Source organism: Adelges cooleyi, unplaced genomic scaffold (assembly GCF_023614345.1).
Source record: "Adelges cooleyi isolate 19-005CV unplaced genomic scaffold, UGA_ACOO_1.1 ACOO_flye_CR_arks_rails_tigmint_CR_PRNA_23, whole genome shotgun sequence".
Lineage (NCBI taxonomy): Eukaryota > Metazoa > Arthropoda > Insecta > Hemiptera > Adelgidae > Adelges > Adelges cooleyi.
This window is the reverse complement of record NW_026095893.1, coordinates 10886580-10907233: the sequence shown is the minus strand read 5'-3', so window position 1 is coordinate 10907233 and position 20654 is coordinate 10886580. Positions and strand designations below refer to the sequence as shown.

Sequence of the window (20654 nt, the reverse complement as noted above, 5' to 3'; positions counted from 1 at the left end):
TAGTTTTTTTTGTGCATTACGTTTATTTCTCGGTTTGATTAATTTAGAAGATTTTTTATTCCACTATTTTATTTCACTATTGTATTTTCTTTACATTTAAATCAGTTTCATTTAAATCCACACATAGTTTGTTAATTGAGACGTATAGCGCCTGAAAAGATTAACCCAAAAATCCATTATTTTAAGAAAAATCTAATTATAACTTTGTTAATACTATTGTTTAAATTTTAACTCCAAATAAATTAGGTACTTGCCATTTAGTGGATCAATTTTTTAAGTTTGGATCAGTTTGGTTTTAAAATATTTTAAAATGATTCATATAATAAAACGGTATTTAATTTTTAGTAGTTTAAGATTAAGCTTACCTATCGCTATCCTCCTCCTCAATTGTAGCATCTACGTACAATGCACATATAATAAGATAACTTTTTAGAATCATATTGTTCGAAATTTTAAGGAGAATCTTTTTTATTCAAATAATTATTAATAAGACACTGCACACAAACTGCTACTGATTAAATAACTCATAAGAAATGAAACCTACATTTTTCAGCTTTACTTCCTCGGGTCTACGCTCTTGGTCCCGGTTGTTGGCTAGCGAGTGTCTGAATAACTTTAAAAGAAACAATATTTTTATAATTATAAAATGTAGATTTATGAATAAGTAAAATTGTGTTGGTAACTCGAAAGAAAAAATGCGCATATATACATCACATTTTATTATTTAATCAATGATTATTTTATTAATTTTATAAAACCCAATTAAGCCTATTGACAATCGTAATTATTTTAATTTTTACAAACTGCATTGCATTTTTTATAGGTTTACAAGCATTACATTTATTAGGTAAAATAACTTTGTTCATGAACAAATATGCCTTAAACTAATATACTAATAAGTAAAACAATTCAAATGAACATATTATATTATAGGGATTTCGGTTATAAAACCACTTATATTTAATGATTGAGTGTACTTCAGTCGAAAAACTGAAATTCAACAATAATGACATCAATAATAATATTGTTGGACGGGTTGTCTGATAATGTCATGGTTTGTCATCCATTTTTTTAACTAGATTTTAAGCAACAAAAAAAAAGTTTTGAAAATTTAGGCATTAGTGTTATAATTATAAAAAATTATAATACTTATAATAATATTAACAATTAAATGGGTTTTAACTAAATGTAAGTTGGTATAATATCCATTTATATGAAAAAATTATAATATATAATACTAAAAAAAAGGAGGAAATGGTTATTTTGAATAAACCCGAAGTCAATAAGTCATATGAAGTATAAATACATGATATAAAATCACGTTTCGGTGATAGAAACCATCTCACGTACGATGTTAGTACGTTAGTTTTACAACATAAAAAAAAGTACATAAAACGAGACAAATTTACACCATAATGCATTGGAAATCTAAAAACTTAATATACAAACCTGAGAACTGAAACAAAACTTGCGACAGTCACAGACTTTTTTTAGTTTTCTCGGAAGTTTATTGAATACTGAATTTGAATACTACCGTAATATGTCAAACTCTGCCAGAGGGATATAAGAACGTCTTTTTTTTTGTATGCAGATAATAATACAAAAGAAGCAGGCCCAAAATAATATATAATGACTAATGAGATTATAACAGTTCAGTTCATTTTTTAAGAAGTTTTATACAAAAATATAGGTAATGATGAAAATAAAATAAAAGAATTAATTAAATTAAGTTTCATTACTTGTACATCCAGTAAGTAGGATAGAAGTTCAAATCCTATTAAAAGAGCATAGCACATCGTGACAACTAGGTACTAATGCTCATTAGTCATTTTTACTTCCAACATTTTTACACTACTCTACTTTTTATTAGTTTCACTAATTTGTTTTTAATAACTGAACTTAAATTTGTGTATCTATTATTATTAATGATGTTCTAAAACCGTTTATTGTCCACATCAAAAAAAAAAAAAATTATATTTAACTTGTAGAAATGTGTTTAATTGGAGCTAAGTAATATGTTAGCAATATTTTTGCCTCCAAACCCACTACGTGCAAACTTAAATTATAGAACTTCTCAATTATAATAATTTTGATTGATTAAATTATGTTAAAAAGTGCAACAAGTTAATGAATGAAAATATACTAAACATAATAATGTTGTGTAAAACAAAAGGAAACGTAAACATGTAAACGCATTCGAATGCATGGCAGTTTTCTTATACCAACCTAAATAATACGATTTATCTAACGCGTATTATACAACTATCTATTTACAGTAATGCATTACACAAAATAAGTTAAATTTATCCAAAAGAAATTGGCAGTGAATCCCGTTGTGTTGGACAAACGTTATAGCATCTAAATTTACATAAAAATGACATGGTTCACTACAAAAATATAATCGTTTGTTTTTATGCAGACACAGCGAATTCGTTTGACTGGTTTGTATGACTAACGTAACGATCACATTTTCACAAACATTTATACATGTTTAATGTATATAATAATAATAATATGACTGTATGTATTATGTACATTAGCATCAACTCGTGTGCCTCAGGTGAATCCGTATTGTTATTTTATTATTACGGTCTACTCATGTCGAAATCCCTTCTTCGAATAACTGCAAAATGCGTGGTCTGAAAGCTGTTGTTCTTCGTGGAGCCACATTCAAGTGACCCGGTCAGACTATAACCCATGTTAAAGTCAGCTGTGCTCACATTGGACGTGAGGCATAACTAAAAAAACAAAATGATTTATAAATTGTATTTTAATTATGCCTTATACATTATTAGTATGTACCGTTAAAATATTATTATATAACACGGGAGGGGGAGGGGGTGTAACGCTGTTGTTGCAAGATCAGGTCATAATGACAATGTCACCCTTAAGGTGAGTACTCATTCGATTTAACCATTATTAAACGAAACGCATTACATGTTCACACATTACAGGCAGTGTCCTAATATAAACAATACGTTGTTCGAAATGAGAAACTAATGTCTCAAAACGACTATTTTTCAATTCTGGTATTTTGTCATACAAGTAAAATTTCAAATTTACGTTTGCATATCTATTTCGGTGCAACCTAAACGGCTCCCATCCATTGTTTGTTTTTTCCAAAACGGCTCCCGTCGAAAAAGGTTTCACAAGTAGGTAAATTCCCAAACGGCTCCGGTATTCGGTACTACGCGTATATTATCAAGTCTCTTTAACTTTTCAAAAAAACTTAAACTTAAATTTATACCTGTAACCTCCTCCTAGACTGTAGCCTACAAACCTAGGATATTTTTAGTTAGCGGAGCGAAGCGACGGCGCCGAGCGAGCGAGTGCCAAAACACTCGGAGACTTGCCGTCCTTATCAGTTATCAATACGAATTCCGAATTTGGTAAAAGTGGTAGCAACCCCTATAAAATCTGTTCAAATTTTTGAAAAAATGATAGAAAATTTTTCGTTTTCTTTCCGTAAAAAAGAAAGAGAAGGAATTTGTGTTGTAAAATACCGGAGCCGTTTGGGAAAAACGGGAGCCGAATGGGCTACGTCCATCTATTTTGGAATGTTACTCCATTTGTGAAAATGTGAGAATAGCATAGCTCAGAGTCTAATTAATTTTACACTATTAAGTTTGATAGTAAGTTTAGAGAAAGAGCCCCAGTGGATGTCGAATTATCAATTCGCTTTGTTTGGGAGTTCAATGCAAAGACATATTATTTCAGTAAATATATTTACCTATCTTGTGTTGTCTTAATATTTCGTTTTAAAATTAAATATTATGCACTAAACCATTAAAAATCCTTAGAGTTGTTTTCTTAAAATTTTACTTCGTCTGCGACGGCCTCTTGATAAATACAGATGAGATATCCTCGTTTAATTATAAAACTTAATCAAGTCTTTAATGAAACTTGAAATTAACAAATATACATTAATGTCTTTAAAGAAACTAATACGAATCTCTTGGTTACGAGTATTAATATTATAATCTTCGAAGATTTATTATAAATTATAATCATCGTTGTAATATTATGATAGCTGTAGGTTTTTTAATCAGATTTATTATTATTTAGTTTGTTTTTTCTGGCTAGTATTTTAAAATCTTTCGAGTTTTTAGCTTCGATGCAAACTCGGGTTGCAAACGATGGTTTTACTCTGATGTGTGTTTTTTTTTTATCTGTATACACTGTAACTTCTTTAATACTGGACCAATTCTTTCGAACAGCAACTCTATAAATCGCAATTTTATCTAGTTGGTACTTTGGGGGGGTAAAAGTTGAAAAAGTTTAACTCTTCACAGACGAAAGTTGAAAAAACAAAAAAAAAACCGTACAAGTTTTTAAGTTAGAACTTTTACTGGCTATAGCTTCGAGAAAAAGAGTCGGATCGAGTTGAAATTTATAAGAAATATTTATTTAGTATGCCCGCGCACGTCAGTAGTATCAAATTTAAATTCAACCCAATGCTCACCCCCCTAGGGGGGGTACAAGTTTTTTTGTTTTTCGGGGTTTTTGGCCGTAATTTTAAGACCTTTGGGTTGAAAATTTGCCAGTAGTTGGAACTCATATGTATCCATAACATATTAAACGGAAAAAAAATTCGGCACTACAGTTTTTTTTTAATAGCCGGAAAACTGTGTTTTCGCAGATTGCGTATATTTTAACAAAAACACCTAAAATCTTTAAAAAAAATTGATCAAATCATTAAAACAATTTTATGTATATCTATGCAGAATGATACTATTAGGTTTTGTGCTCAAGTACCACTTTTGACTTAAAGTTTACACAAAGTTCAATTTTTTTTTTTTTTTTTTTTTAACTAAAAACCCAGTGTACCAGATGTGAGAAACGAACAGACACTAAAAACTATCAGTTGGTAACGTCTATCCGTTTTAGATTAGGTTAGGGCCCAATGATCGGTATCATAACATTGTGTTTATTACATGATATCACAGGCGACTAAATCGTGTAACTGATTATAGTAGACACTCGATTTATTGGGAAAAAAACGATACGACAAAACCACTGTCGTTATCTCGTTATTTTATAGCCTGCGTTATATAACCTTACCGAAGGTCCAACTACCTGCAAATTATGAAGAGGACTGTTGTTTTTTGGATTCAGATTAAGTGTTGGTTTTTATGCAGTATACCGCCTCAAAATGTATTTTTTTTACACAATTTTTTTAAAGGAAAAGTAATGTTTTGCATATTGTTATACTGTTATTAATTTAAAGAGATTCACGCTTGATTGTTTAAATTGTCTAATATTAGATAATCTGATTCGTGCTAATTTTAATTTTTTAGTTTATCAACTTGTAGCTCTAATTTTGTATAAAATATTTCATTATTTTATTACTATGTACAGATTAAGATAAATTTTAATAATAATTAAGTCATAAATGATAATATTTTATTTTATGACTAGATCAAATCTCGTGAACATTTAACATCATGATACTGTTCCTATGATATTATTAAAAAAACACAATTTTTAAAATCTCCATAAAAGGTTATTGTTAAATAACAGGCAACAGCCGACCGCTAGTTGCTATACACGTTAGTAATATTTAACTAATATCTAATATATGTAGGTAAAATTTATTGTTTTCTCCATCACAGTACCAGTATACGATTTATTTTAATTTAAATGTAAGAAAATCGATTTTTCTTTAGAAAATAACAAGAAATTAATATACAGGATGAGGCAGTAAAACGGCGATTTTCTAATGTATTTAAATGGTAAAACCCGTTTCACTATCCCACCCTTTACATTTTAAAAATCTATGAAAAGGTTATTTTAGTTGCATTTTATTTTGTACATTGTCAATCTAGTAAAATAGAAGTATAAAATAGCTTTGAAATAATATAATCTGTGAAGTATAAATAGTTTGTGTGAGATTGCTTTAATGGAAGTATATAATACATAAATATTAATTTTATTGAGAATAAGCGATTATAATTTAAACTATGGAGTACAAACGATTGAAACATGAATCGTCGACCATTCCAACAAAATATAACAAGACATTGTATATGTGTTATTTGGTCCATTAAGTTTTTGCAAAAAAAAAAAAACCAGTACAGTGGGGTCGGTGCATAGTGGGGACGGAGCATAGTTGGGTCGGGGCATATTGGGGACGGGGAGGTCACAGGTTTACAGGAATTTTTAAATCTGAAAGTGATAAAATCACTTTCGAAAAAACGCTTCGATGCAAATCGGTAGTTAGTATTTTCAAGCCAGTACAGTCCAAACCAAGCGCAGTATAAACCAGCAAAGTTAGAAAGTTTTAAATGAAGGTTCTGTATTTACAAATGAGCATCAAAGCGTTAATTTGAAAGTGATTTTATCCGAGAGGACTAGTACAGTAGAGTGTTGGTATAATGTAATCAAAGCAATGAGGAAACGGAGAGGTCACAGGTCTACAAGAATTATTATAAATAAAAGTGATAAAATTGAATAAAATCGCTTTCAAATAAACGCTTTGATACTCATTTGTAAATACAGAACCTTCATTTAAAACTTTCTAACTTTGCTGGTTTATACTGCGCTTGGTTTGGACTGTACTGGCTTGAAAATACTAACTACCGATTTGCATCGAAGCGTTTTTTCGAAAGTGATTTTATCACTTTCAGATTTAAAAATTCCTGTAAACCTGTGACCTCCCCGTCCCCAATATGCCCCGACCCAACTATGCTCCGTCCCCACTATGCACCGACCCCACTGTACTGGTTTTTTTTAATTTAGAATTCCTTGTAAGGAGAACGGCAACTTTCCTTCGTAAATGAAATAAGAGAATTATTTAGGAATATAATAGGATTCAGTTTAAATAATCTCGTTCAGATGAAACAAGATGAGACCAGGCTATAGTCTATACAGCACATTTTCATATTCTCGTGGTTCTTCCGTTACACATAAAATAACAATCAAAAGACCTTTACATACTAGGAGTTATTAATAGTATGATATAAGTGTTGGAGCCTTTGTCTTGTGGGCTTCACGCCACACTGAGCAATAAGCGGCTATGACACATAACAAACGACGACCTGCCGACGACGACGACGCCTAAAACACATTAACCAATTACACGGGTTTCGAAGAGCTGCGGTTAATTAGAATACACGTGCTTCAAACATACACAAGCACGCCAAGTAAAAATACCGGCGAGGGGGCGCGAATGAAATAATAATATGCAATTAAGATTGATTTATGACGGTTACCGTAACAATATATTCATAATCGTCGCCGGGATACAAACGTTGCGGGTTTGCCAGAACGACCAGCGCCGATCTACACCGGAGAGGAGCCCCGCCAGATCTTCTCCGTGGCAACGTCTAACTTTTTAACTCCTCGGCACCACCAAACGAAGAATGAAACGCAGAAACGGAGACGTAAAGGGAAGGCGAAACTTTAATAATAATAATATAATATTTCCAGCGAACAAAATGGGAACAAAAAGTTTCTGCCCAAACTTCGCCCCATACACATAAAAGCAAGGCAAATATGCCAAATCCTCTACTCTCAAAGTCTCCCACCTCCGCCTCTGAAAACGATTAAAATTAGTTTTGTATGTAAAACAGAAATCGCTACACCGATTTTGTTTCCACCGAGTCGTTTCCTCGAGTGAATTAATATTATGCGACGTATACTCGTGTATTTTACAGTCATTGTGTATTCAATTAATAAACACCGCACACGCGAATTTTCGGGAGAAAATAAATCATTTATACAAGATTTCACAGATTTTGTACATACTCTTTCTTCAACTGTATACCTCACATCCCTCATTTCACTTATTTTACTCTACGCCTTTGCGATGATTTTAGCGACTCTTTATACAACAATGTCTATACAACAATGTCCTATTATGTCTAACTTATCTCTATTTTATCTAATTAATAACATTCCATATAGGCAGTAAATAACCCTAATCGTAACCACCCTAACACTAAAAATACAATTTTAAGCACATTATTGCCATAACAATGCTTTTATCGATATTTGTATTTATTATTTCTAGTTCTATAGACTATACATTTACATGGAAGTGTTTTCGCGAGGAAAATATATATCTTGCCGTTGTAACTTGTAATAGATCTTGTAGACCTGTGACTTTTCTCGTACCAATATATGCTGATGCTCCGTCTTCACTATGCGGCCGTCGCGACCCATTTTACTGGCTTTTGTTACCATTTCACGGATGTCTGTGTTTAGTACAATATTATTGAAAAGTGTAATAGCATGTTTGTGCCACAAATCAATGTACAATAATATAATTTACGGCACGTCAATAAATATTTTTAAAAAATTGCATTTGGTTCATATAGTTATCAATCCTTTAATAGAACTAATACATCATCAATATTACTGTCAAATCAAATATTCATCAACCTATTGGAAATATCCGTCAAACTTGTAATTCTTACGAATTTATTACGAATAGTAAAAACAAGAATTCCTAAATATTTAAATTACAAAAAACAACCATTACATTTGGACAGTGGTAAAATTAATATACTCGTAATTTACATATTTTCTATAACTTCAACTTCAAATAATTAATGTAAAATTTACATGTTCAACCACATCCGCCAGATTGCTAGACTATAATTAATTGTTGGGCACTGCGTTAGTTATTAAGGATCTGAAAATAGGCAGCACAATGTACATCTAGAAATATAATTACAACGGACACTCGGTACTTTTTAAATAAATAATTTAATATTTCATCCATATTAATTATTAATATGGATGAAATATTGTAAATTCAAAAAGTGACGAAACTTTAGTAACATACATGTACGAGTATTCGTACAGTAGGTTTAATTTTATCTTATTTGGTTCCAAAACATTTTTAAGGCCAACTCCGAACGCTGCACTCCTATAGTGCGCTTATAATTTTCCCGTCATCTCGAAAATTATTCATAAAATCATAAACAATCTATTTACAACGAGCCTCTGGAGTTTCTTGGAGTCTCAACCTATATGGGAATAATATGTACTTAGTAAATTATGTATTTTGAAACTCTTCTTATTGAGGTTAGTAATTATTTTATTAGGTATCCCTTGTGATTCTATCCACAAGAGCACATTTTCTTATCATTTATTTGTCAGCTACAATATTGTTCGGTAAAAAAAACTGGCCTGTCGATTAATTTCGGTTTATTTGGGCGCTTCCGAATAAAACAGCGTAAAAACTAAAACGCGTTACTTTAGAGTATAGTGTATAGATAGTGTAGATACTATCCATGCTCAATAGTAACATTAAATGATTTTTTAATATTACTAGTAAATTGATATTGGCTATTTTCAATACGACTTGTACGTGTACCTAATGTGCACAATCTTTTATCTTTTTTTCGCCAATTACGTACAAAAATAATACACATATGAAATTGGTTTTAAAAATATTTTATAAACGAAAAATAAAATATGTATTTTATTTTATTATTGTCATCTCATTATAATATCCGGATTCCGTAAACACAAATCTACTGTAATATCTGACGGCCAATGGACCAGGGTTTTATGTTCATGTGCAGCAGCTAATATGATTAAGACGGATTTATGTTAAAAAGACACCACCCCGCCCATTAAAAAGTTGGATGTAAGCAGTTTTGTACACAATCTTAACTTAAAGGTTGAACTGTGGTGTGTAATTATTTGTTCAGTAATTAGGACCCTTTTTTGGTAATTCAATTATTTTTCGGACTATCACAGCATCCTTAACAGAAATTTAAAAAAAAAATTGACGAAAAAACTGTTTCCGCTTTCTTGATACAGATCTTCCAAAAAGTTGTCTGACAGGAGAGTTACTTATATCATCTGAAAGCTTTATCTCTGTCACCTCAACTAGTTTTTTTTAATAATTTAATTATTAAAACCAAAATGAGTGCTTAAAAAATAATTTGCTTTTACTTTTTTAATCTTTATTAAATAAAAAACTAATTACATTATTTAAAAAAAAACTCGTCGAGGCGATACAGATAAAGTTTTTACCTTTCAGATGATATACGTAACTTTCCTGTAAGACAGTTTTCGGAAAAGCTGTATCAAAAAAGTCAACTTGTGTTATACTGTAAAAATGCATGTACGGCGTCCTCTTAAAGATGGATGTATTGCTATCTAAGTTTAAAAGCCACTTACTGCAATATACTACAGTACCCGTCAATGGTTTCAGTAGCAGATTTTACGTTATAGGTTTCTTTCAGTAATAATGTTTTCTTTACAGTTTTTACGTTATATTTTAATGCATTTATGCAAATTGTTATTGTAACAACTAATTTTAGTTAAGCAACACTTTTAAATAAGTACCTACTTTAGTCAGAATAATATTATACAAGTTTGACGTTGATCAAAATAGTGTCCTGGATATTATCATAATCGATTAAAAATATTCGCATGCTGACGACGCAAACCAATACTAAAATAGTTTTACAATATCCGCGACTATTTTTGAAAAACCGTGCTTATTGTGCCTTTTTGGGGGTTTATCTTAAGGACGAGAATAACAAATCGGTAGGCCGATCTAACAATGATAAACGTTTTAGGCGTGTCTTGGACAACGCCGAGGACAAGAAGGGAGAGGGAAAAAAACTAAAAATCCCGGGCTTCTCCTCTCGTGCGTCTAATTCCTAAAAGTTGTTGCTTACACGCTTCCTGTCCACACGAAAGTTTGTCTAACCCGTCTCTTTTCCTCGCCCTATGTTTTAAAGCTCGAGATTCCAAAACATCTAAGCCCCAAGTGCGGGGAAAAACAAAAGTAAGACCAATCGTTATTTCATTACCCGCCGTGGCTTAAACGTGTTAACCCCAAATGCGGTCCGTGTTTTACGTTAGCAGCTGTAGAAATTTTGTTTTTGGTCGCAACTCACAGATCCGGCCAAAATAAGACCAAAAACGATTCCATTAGCATTGTATCGCTTAGCATAATTACTCAATCGTTTTCATTAGTCTGCGAAAATTAATTCACTTGAACGTAGGCACTGTAGACCATTGTGGTACTCGAAATCTCTAATAACACAACTGTGTTTGTATAAGCTAATGCACCTCTACACGCGAGTGTTTTTTGTCAGACTTGCTAACGTCTGTCGTCCATAATGGATTCACGTGATATGACAGAGGTGACGCCTGATGGCTTCGAGCTATGAAAGCATACTATAATATTGTGATTTGTGTTTTGTCTAAATGTTACAAAATATTTTCATCCGTTAAAATTACTTTCTTAAAAAAATAAAAAAAAAATGAATTAAAATTATTTTTTTTTTAACGCGGTGCAATGACTAAACTTTATCGAAGGAATGTTCAAACGAAGAATTACTTTACACGAAGTTAAACTTAAATCAAAACTACATCATTTTAATATCTATAATATTAATGCCTTGGATAATAACATAAGACAATGTGGAATTTTAGCGTATGCATATGATATTATTATATTAGGATCAAATAAACAAGAAGTAATAATGGGCACGAAGGAGCTAATAAAAAATAGTAAAGACATCGGATTACAAATCAACGAATCAAAGACTAAATATATGGTAATATCAAGACGAGAAAATCATGGAGAACATATAGAAGTTGAGGATTTTAAGTTTGAAAGGGTACATAGTTTTAAATATCTGGGTGTTACAATAAATAGCAAAAATAATAATCACGAAGAAATTAATATAAGAACGACTGCAGCGAATAAATGTTATTATGGGTTAACGAACGAGCATATTTAAATCAAAGCAAGTATCAATCAAATCGAAAATTACACTTTACAAAGTAATTATCAGACCAGTTCTTTTATATGCTTGTGAAACATGGCCAACGACCAAAGGAGATGAAGACAAAATAGCAATCTTTGAAAGACGAATATTACGAAGAATATATGGGCCAAAAAGAAATAATATCACACAACAATATTGTAGTTTTGTAGTATTTAGAAGCAACATAGAATTACAACAGCTATATAAAGAACCGGACATAGTAGCAGTATTACAATATAGAAGAATCGCATGGGCTGGCCACGTATGGAGGTCAAATAGCCTAATTAAAGCGGTATTAAAATGGAAACCCCTTGGGAAAAGACCACTAGGCAGACCAAAGCAAAGATGGATAGACAAAGCAAAAAAGGCTTTAAAAGAAATTGGAATACAAGATATGGAAGCAGTAGCACAGGATAGAGACAGGTGGAAGCTAATTTGTGTTGCGGTAATGGGCCTCAATGGCCTCTGAAAAACCGAAGAAGAAGAAGAAGAATATTAATGCCTGGTTTTCTAGGTACAGTGTAATTAGTGATATTTATATTATGTTTTAATTTTATTTTTAATAAAGTGTTTATATTATAATCTACTGAATGCCATCTGCCGGCATCACATACCAGTGTATAGAGGAAATACAGATAAATTCAAGATGATACCTGAGGGTAATGTAATGGCCAATTGGATAGTCAACCAATTGACTCCCTAAAGAGCCGTACAGTATCAAATTACTTGAATATTTGAATATTGAATTAAAAGCGCATTTATCCCTATAATAATCGTTCAAACGTTTTTAGGCTGTTTATCTTTTTAAGGACGTTCAGTAATTTATGTACAGCGCGAATCGTCTATATAATATTTATTGCTTGAAACTCGTTTATCTAAATTTTTTATTAATATGATACATTAACATAGCGATTTATATCTTAAAAGTTAAAAATACACCAATTTGCAACTAGCCCATTAATATTTATGATGTGTTCCAAATGTGTAATTTGCTTAATGATTATTTGACAAAACGTATAATATACTAACTGCCCGTTTGGGCTTTTCCCGGGATAAAAATAGATACTAAAACAAATTTAGGTAATAATACCTATTAAAAACACACACAAACACGCATATTAATAGCAGCGAAGTGTATTTACAGTTTAGCCGAAGGTACAAAAATTCATCCCTGGCAAATCAGCTCTTTGGGACGCGTGACGTCCGAGTTCAAATCCCATCTGAGTTGTTAGTTTTTTTTTACGTTTTATGAATTTAAACTACGCTTATAAACCTCTGTGGTATACTCTATAAATTGAAAATACCCGTGTCGATCGGATAAGTGGTTCTAGAGCCAACCCGTTACAAAGATTTTATTGTCGCAATTATAGATTAAAATGGTATTTAAAATTATAATTTATAATTTAGTAACACAGAAGTATTTATTGTAGTATGGATATTAGTCTAAAACTAAAAGAAAAGTGAGAAAACCAATCTAATGCGAGTTTATCCTCTCTCTCCCCCCCCCCCCAAAAAAAAAAAGCCAGTGGGTCACGTTTGCTTTGAAAACTCGCCACGAAAAAAATTGTTCATTTTCATTGGTTAAATTATTTTGAGCCATGAACGACCCGTTGTGCGGTCGTTTAAAAGAGAGAGAAAAACCATCATGATAATGAAAATAACAAAGACATTATCATTACATTAACATTAAACGCACCTATAATAATCATTTCAAATTAACGCTGCCTGTACTTGGTGGATCGATATACACAATAATTACCAAGGTCCAAATGCCATGTAATGTATCCATAAACTACATTTAATCACAACACAGCAACGATTTCGCGGTGTGCAATATTCAGAGCACGTGGTGGATGCTTAGTTATACCGCTTTGCCAACACAAAAGCCCCTTTAGTTTTACTTGAGGAAAATAGAAACGACGCAGGAGTCCTTTTATTTTTTCGTCTCGTCGTTCCCACACATTTCCGCGACGGGCCAAGGAGATTAAAACTTAAATTACCACTTAGGTTACGCTACCGAACAACTAGTGTCAGTTGACTTACTTTATTTCTTTTTATAATTGACAAGTGAAACTGATCAAGTAATACAATTATTAGGAGATACAGACATTTATGAAAATGTAACATTACACTCGTGTAGATGAGTGAATACATACAAATACATTGCAAATTGTTGTATCGTTGTTATCCTTTAGTTTTACCTCATATTGAATGTATAATTATGACCAATAAATATTGACATAGAAGGGTCTACAATAAAAATATGTCTGTTACTTATTATTTTCAAATATCAAAACGTGTAAAACATTTGGAATATATTTTAGCAAAAAATTTGTATAGTATTCACTGTGTTATACTATGTTTGAATGAGTAAAGAAGTGTATCTCAATGGTAATAATAAAAAGTAAAAACTTATTATTGTACAATACAAAATGCTCTCTATTATGTTGACTGTGGAAATTTTACCTAAAAAATAAGACTAAGAGCTTTTTTAAAAATGAAAAAACAAGTAATTTTTAAGTAGTTGATTCTCTGATACAGGGTTCGTCACGCAGCGTTGTCAATTTTACATAGAACCTGCATAAATATCAAGACAGCACTAAACACCTCATATACCAACGTCAGAATAAATAATTGTTTATTTACGAATATACCTTTAATGCTAAAACCACTTGGTCGATATACACTTATAATATTAATCTACAGAATAGTGAAAAATAATAATCATAACTGTTTCTCATGGTCGTGTATAATATATATTTTTAAATTAAAGTAATCACATAGAGGCTTTTTTATGTATCCGCCTTTTTTACCATTCTAATTTTACTATTATTTCATGGAATTTCATGTATATATTTATAAATATTTTCTATATGAAAATTTAAGTGGTGTTTAAAAATGTTGATAATTCGTTAAGTTAAACTTGTTTTTTCTATCTTTTGACCCTCTAATTTATTTCAAACATATACGATTTCTAAACAGTAGATATACTATAATAAAAGAAACCAAGCCAACGAACATCAGTTTCATCCTTACCTAATTTAGCTTGCCACATAAGACTCTACGTTAAGCAAAAGAAATAATAAAAACCTCCAAAATTATTTGATTATGCACAGGGTTAATGGAATTCACGATGAATTCGGCGGTTACTAAAATGACTATAACTCCATCATGCTCCAAACCAACCGAACGTCTGAAGATTTTATATGAAATAAGGACGTTGATGTTTTATTCAGCGAAATGAAATATAACGCCTAAAACCACAGTATCATAATATTCCACATTGTTTTAGGCTCACTGGCATTAAATGAAAAATCTAGAGGTATTCTCGTCCGTACGGTCGTCGTGCTAGTCGAGTGGAAATAACACAGAAGCTCGTATGTATTATGACGGATAGTTTGAAAAAATGCTTTATACGCGAGTTTCGTCGGCAACTTTCACGCATTTTTTACCCCAGCTCGGTCAAACGAACCGTTTATCATTTGCTTTGGAAAAAATGTAACAAACAACATCAAAATGCTACGCATAAAAATATGATTTGCCAAAAAAAAAAACTAAAATCTCTTTGCACGTGTAACGAAAAAGAAACGCCGGGGAATCGATAGACCGAGAAAAAGCATGATTGAAAATATATACGCACAACCACGTTAACATAAAATATAAAAAAAAGTAAAAACCTATACCCAACGATTTACACATGTTTCCTATATTCCATTCACGCCCCTCCGCTCGTCGCTTTGTATTGTAAAAATCTGCCATTATTCCCGGCTTAAATCCGGATTTGTAACATTTTTATAATTCATGTATACGTATAAACTCGCCTTTATAGGATTATAATATTATTATTACTATAGAGAAAAAAAAAGAACCCATGAAAAATGCTTTTCGATTAATATCACCGATAAAAAAAAACTGTTATTAGTACCACAAGAAGAAATCATCTACTCGAGATGTCTATTTTATCAATACCAAATAAAGTATACTTAAAATGCAGATATGTAAAAATCGAAATTGGACCGCAAAAAAAATATTTTACATAATTCAGATATTAAAATAATTGTATAAAATGTTGTTTCTAATATTGATTGATTAATTAATTCAATCCAAAAACATTCCCAGTTAGTGATGAGTATCTTTACTTCTATCTGTTCTTATTAATTTTATTCTTAATGTTTTACTGTTCATTATATTTTAATTTAACAAAGAAGGCATAGCTGACTGGCTTACAACTGTTTCAAAATAACTCTAATGGTAGTTTACCTCTTTATAATAAAAACTCTCAAGAGAACTCTACAAGTGCAGTTTTCTGTGCAAAAACAACAGATAGCATTATTATATATAAACACGCTTTTTGTTACTAATAGAAATATTAAGACTTAAACTATACTCCGGGAAAGAAATCGTATTTATTCTGTGACTGTTTTATTTACACTAACAACAATATGAAAAATGGTTTTTATAAAAATAAATGTTGGCATAAATTTTTAAATTAACTAAAATATTGAAAGGTAATTTCTTTTCGAAAAAGTAAGAAATTATTTTTTTGTGTGAATTTGGAATGCTAACATATATTAAATGTACTTATCCGATGTATTTTTTTAATTTTAATTTTACTAAAGCCATGGCTAGAGTCTCATATTGTGACATAATATAATGTAAAATCCATACAAGTCGATCACATTGTTTCCATTTTAAAACTAAAACTAAAATAAAATAGAACTAAGAAAAAATGTCACGTAATGTACTTTAAAACTTTTTAAGTGCATAAATTGAATAATCAGAATAAAAAAAAACAATACCTTTATAAAAAGTTTGTCGCGCTTTTGTTTAAGTTATAACTTATAAGTATTATGGATTTGAACAGATTTGTCTGTAGACATTTTTTCCCAAACATTATTTATCTTAAAAACTTCTTTTGTTTTTGATTTTTTCTTTCAGTATTTCTCATTTGTTTACTTTGCCGGCCTCGGGCTTATCCCTGTTTTCTATTTTGAACTCATACGAATTTAAATTAAATAAACCTCTTCTTTTCAACATGGATCCAAACAAGTGTACACTTCTTAAAGACAAAGACAAATTTCTAAAAAATGGTAGTATCGTGTTCGTATGGATAATGGACTACAAAAAAAATACAAACTTACTTACATGAACTTTGCACGTTAGATTTCGTTTACAAAATATTCTAATCAGATTTATCAAAACTGGTCATATTTTATTTTAGTTGCTTATAATGTGTTGATCAAATTAAATAACATACGTCATAATGTATACTTACTTTAAAATCAGGATCCATACGTTTTTTAAACGAGCCAATAATGCAGAGGTTACAGGAATCGATGTCCACCATTTTGGCAAGAGTTGTGTACCTGATAAAAAAAATTTATAGTTTTTTAATAAGTATTTTGTCTGCTATTACACGTACGCATGAGTATAATTTGTGTATTCTAACTTCTATAACTGTGTTTTCATAATAATATCGTTTTTGTTATAAAATAACCTTATAAGGTATAGATAAGTGATAGGGAGTAAACGAAACATTATGAAAACAGAAAATATAAAAACTAAAATAATCGTTCGTTTCAAAATAATAACGTACAAAAATCAAAAATATATAAAATAACATTTTATTTATAAAAATATAATTAAAATAGTACTGTGTCTACTCGTATTTCAGTGCAAAATGTGCATACACACGATATACATAATAATGTAAAACGTATAATTCGTTGAGAAAATATGAAAACCATTTTGTAGGGATGCTGACTAAAGGTTAGCCATCCCGGCTGTTGTCTATAAAAAAACGTATAAAATATAAATTACTTGTAATTAGCTCTAAACGCATTGTTGAGGCGACTACGAAAACTAAATGGCGCGAGCTGTGCGCATACAGCTATGCGTCCTCCATACATTCCACGTGACTAGAATTTATTGGAAATTCAGCTGAAGATATTCGACATAAGCCACTTTCAGTATCGACATTTGAAGATGAGACTACTGCAAAAAGCCCGTGTGCTTTACATCGTCTTACAACAAATACAACTTAAATACCGTGCAGCGTAGTAGGTTGATATAATGCGTCCATATTTAATATAATGGGAAACTAAAATCGCGTTTAACGTGTAAAGCTCTTTAATGTAACATTATTGCGATAATACTTTACCGAGTAGGCGATTATAAATGATGTCAAATAAAAAAATAATAGCTTATTATGGTCATTTAACGCTAAACCGACTGGCATGCTAAAAAATGGGAAATGACTAATTGTAAATATTCCTTACTTTTAGAGAACTCAAAGAATACAAGTAGGAATCATATCACGCAAATTATAAATTAAACATGTAAAAACACGGAAATGAATGATCTAGGAAACGACTAGGAACACACTAGCAGTAAACGTGTTTTAGATTATATTTTGTATTCATTGATCGTGTGTCGCTCGAAGTAGTCTATCACCCTTCGTATACATTCCATAAAGACTATTTCTTGCATAATTTAACCTCCGGCGTTCAAAAGCGATTTTCAGCTACACCCCATCTCGAATTGCCCGAAATTATGCACGCAGCAATAACCGCAATAATAATATTGTCTGTGTGCTCCGACGGGAATCGACTGTAATAAAGGGCAAAGATTTCGCCTGTTCCGAACGGTTCGGATTCCTTGCTAAAATAACGACGGTGGCAAGCCGGTAGAATCCTAAAAAGCCCAGTGTGCCCACGAATGTCCTCGGGAGCATCATAAATAATACAAGCTAAATAAGTATTGGTATATATGAATACAGACGCAGAAAAGTAATTTGAATAATTATTATCGCGTACTTTCCATTTTGTTGTTAAGCGTTTCAACAAACTCTCATTAAACTGGTACTTTTTCATTCATTATAGTTTGACTATAAAATAGAAAGGCTATAATTTTCAATATTATTTTCGTCATTTTTATCACATTGAGTCGTACAAAAATGTTCGATGTTCGCTTTAATTTTAAAACTTATAGCATACATTGTAGGCCATAATATTATTTCAAAATAAAACACTGGCTAGGTAATATTAACCTACATTTATCATATTATACTAATTGCTTTTTATGGACCCTTACATATTTCATCTTTTTTTTTACTCATAAAAGGATTTTAATTAACAATTTAAGCACATAGTTACTTCCTTGATTTAAGTTGACAGCTTCTAAACTCCTAAAATACCCTCTTAAAATTAAGAGGGTTAAAATAACTTTAAAGTTTCAAAAAGTTTGTTGACACAAACTGCTACACAATTCTTTAAGAAATGAAGATTTTTGTAGAATTTTAAATGTGCACATTCCAACGAAATTGTATATTATGACATATATATTTAGATACCATTGTTTCAGACAGCTGCATCTGTTACATGACAGACGTCTCAATAAACGTTCAAACGGTTCATCAAATATTTTCTTTTGCGGTTCATCGGCCAGGACGCAATATAACCCTTGGGGAGAATTCAACGATAGAATTTCGATCTATAACGCAAGTAGTTTCTAGTGGATATATATAAATATATATATATATATATATCGACAACGACACGGTAACTTTTAACAAGCCAATTTCCTACCTTCTTTCTCTCTCTATTTCTCGTCTGCCCTCTCTTTCTCTCTTTCTGTCCTTCGTTCATTTTAATCTAACCACGCGTACCGGTGCAGCCATTGCGTTTTAACGAGCTTCCTTTACCCGAAAAGAGATTAATCGACCGTATGAAATGTTAAAAGTCAGAAATCAACTGAATTGCGACTGTCTAGTATCCGTGAACCAAACGTCTCTGTGAAAGCTCTAAGCAAATCTTTTGAGAGTATAAATAAATTATGAATTCCGGAACAACTTCTCATCAATCCGTACAGTTGAAATGGATTTCACTCGTTTGTTGAAGGCAATATTACAGGCCTTTAGTTGAACATCTGAGCAATGAATTACCGTTTAGGGACTTGAGATTTATTGCTTGTCTAAAGGTATGCAAATTGAAACTTGCTGCCAACGTCTTATCTTGTTAGAGTAATGCCCTACGATCAATATTACAGATGAGATTAATTATTCATTATACATGCGCTACGGATAAAATTTACAAACCTCTCCTTTGATAATTAAAACCGAGTAAGGTGTTGTCAAACGGACAATAATATTAATAAAACTTATAGTTGGCTTTCCTATTTCTCTTTGTTCATAACTTTTCTAATATTATTATTTTAGTTATTACTGAATACATATTCTATAAACGATAAACACAATAAAATAGCAGTTAGGCAACGTATTGTTATTTTTTGTTCATTAGTTTTCATAGTTTGCATTTCTGCTAAAATCATAAAAAAACGCATAATGGATGAACAGTATGTGGAAAGCAAATCTTAAATTAAGTTTAAAATAGCTGCCTAAATTATTTTACAACATATATGTAATTTATAATTTTTTTGGGCTTATAGCTTGAAATAGTTTTGAATTATTTATTTTATTTCCTTTATTTTAGAAATCTAACCCTAAAATCTTTTAATTTTCATTAGATTAAACGCAATAGCATTTTTATCGTTCATCAAACCGACTAACATATTAGTCGAGGTTTAATGTACTAAAAACAGAAGTACTACGTAGAAATGAGGGATTACTAATACTAACAGCATGACTTTATGTTTCATGAATTAATGAGTTTTTTAAGAGCTATAGATTCTTTAGCCCCCATTTTTAGTTTGTCCATTTTCGAATATCGTTTTCAAAAAAAAAAAAAAACAATGGCACAAGGCATAGAACAGTATACGGTAAAAACAACTTTTTTTTATATATTTGTAACAATAACAACACACATTGTCACAACACAACTCATAAATACAACACAACCCGACTATTCAGCAGGGAATAATCAAAAAGAGAATGTATTTTATAATTTTAAAAAA

General features: G+C 31.0%; 1 protein-coding gene across 1 annotated transcript in view; it reads right to left on the bottom strand.

Moving 5' to 3' along the window:
- Positions 1-902: 902 nt before the first annotated feature.
- Positions 903-20654, bottom strand: part of LOC126835585 (uncharacterized) — a 33676-nt gene continuing 13924 nt past the window's right edge. Inside the window, exons 3-4 of the mRNA XM_050568261.1 lie at positions 17020-17110; positions 903-2738 (exon numbers count right to left, since the gene is read on the bottom strand). Coding sequence (XP_050424218.1) covers positions 2586-2738; positions 17020-17110 — 244 coding nt within the window. The 3' untranslated portion in view covers positions 903-2585. The remainder of the gene's footprint in view (positions 2739-17019; positions 17111-20654) is intronic.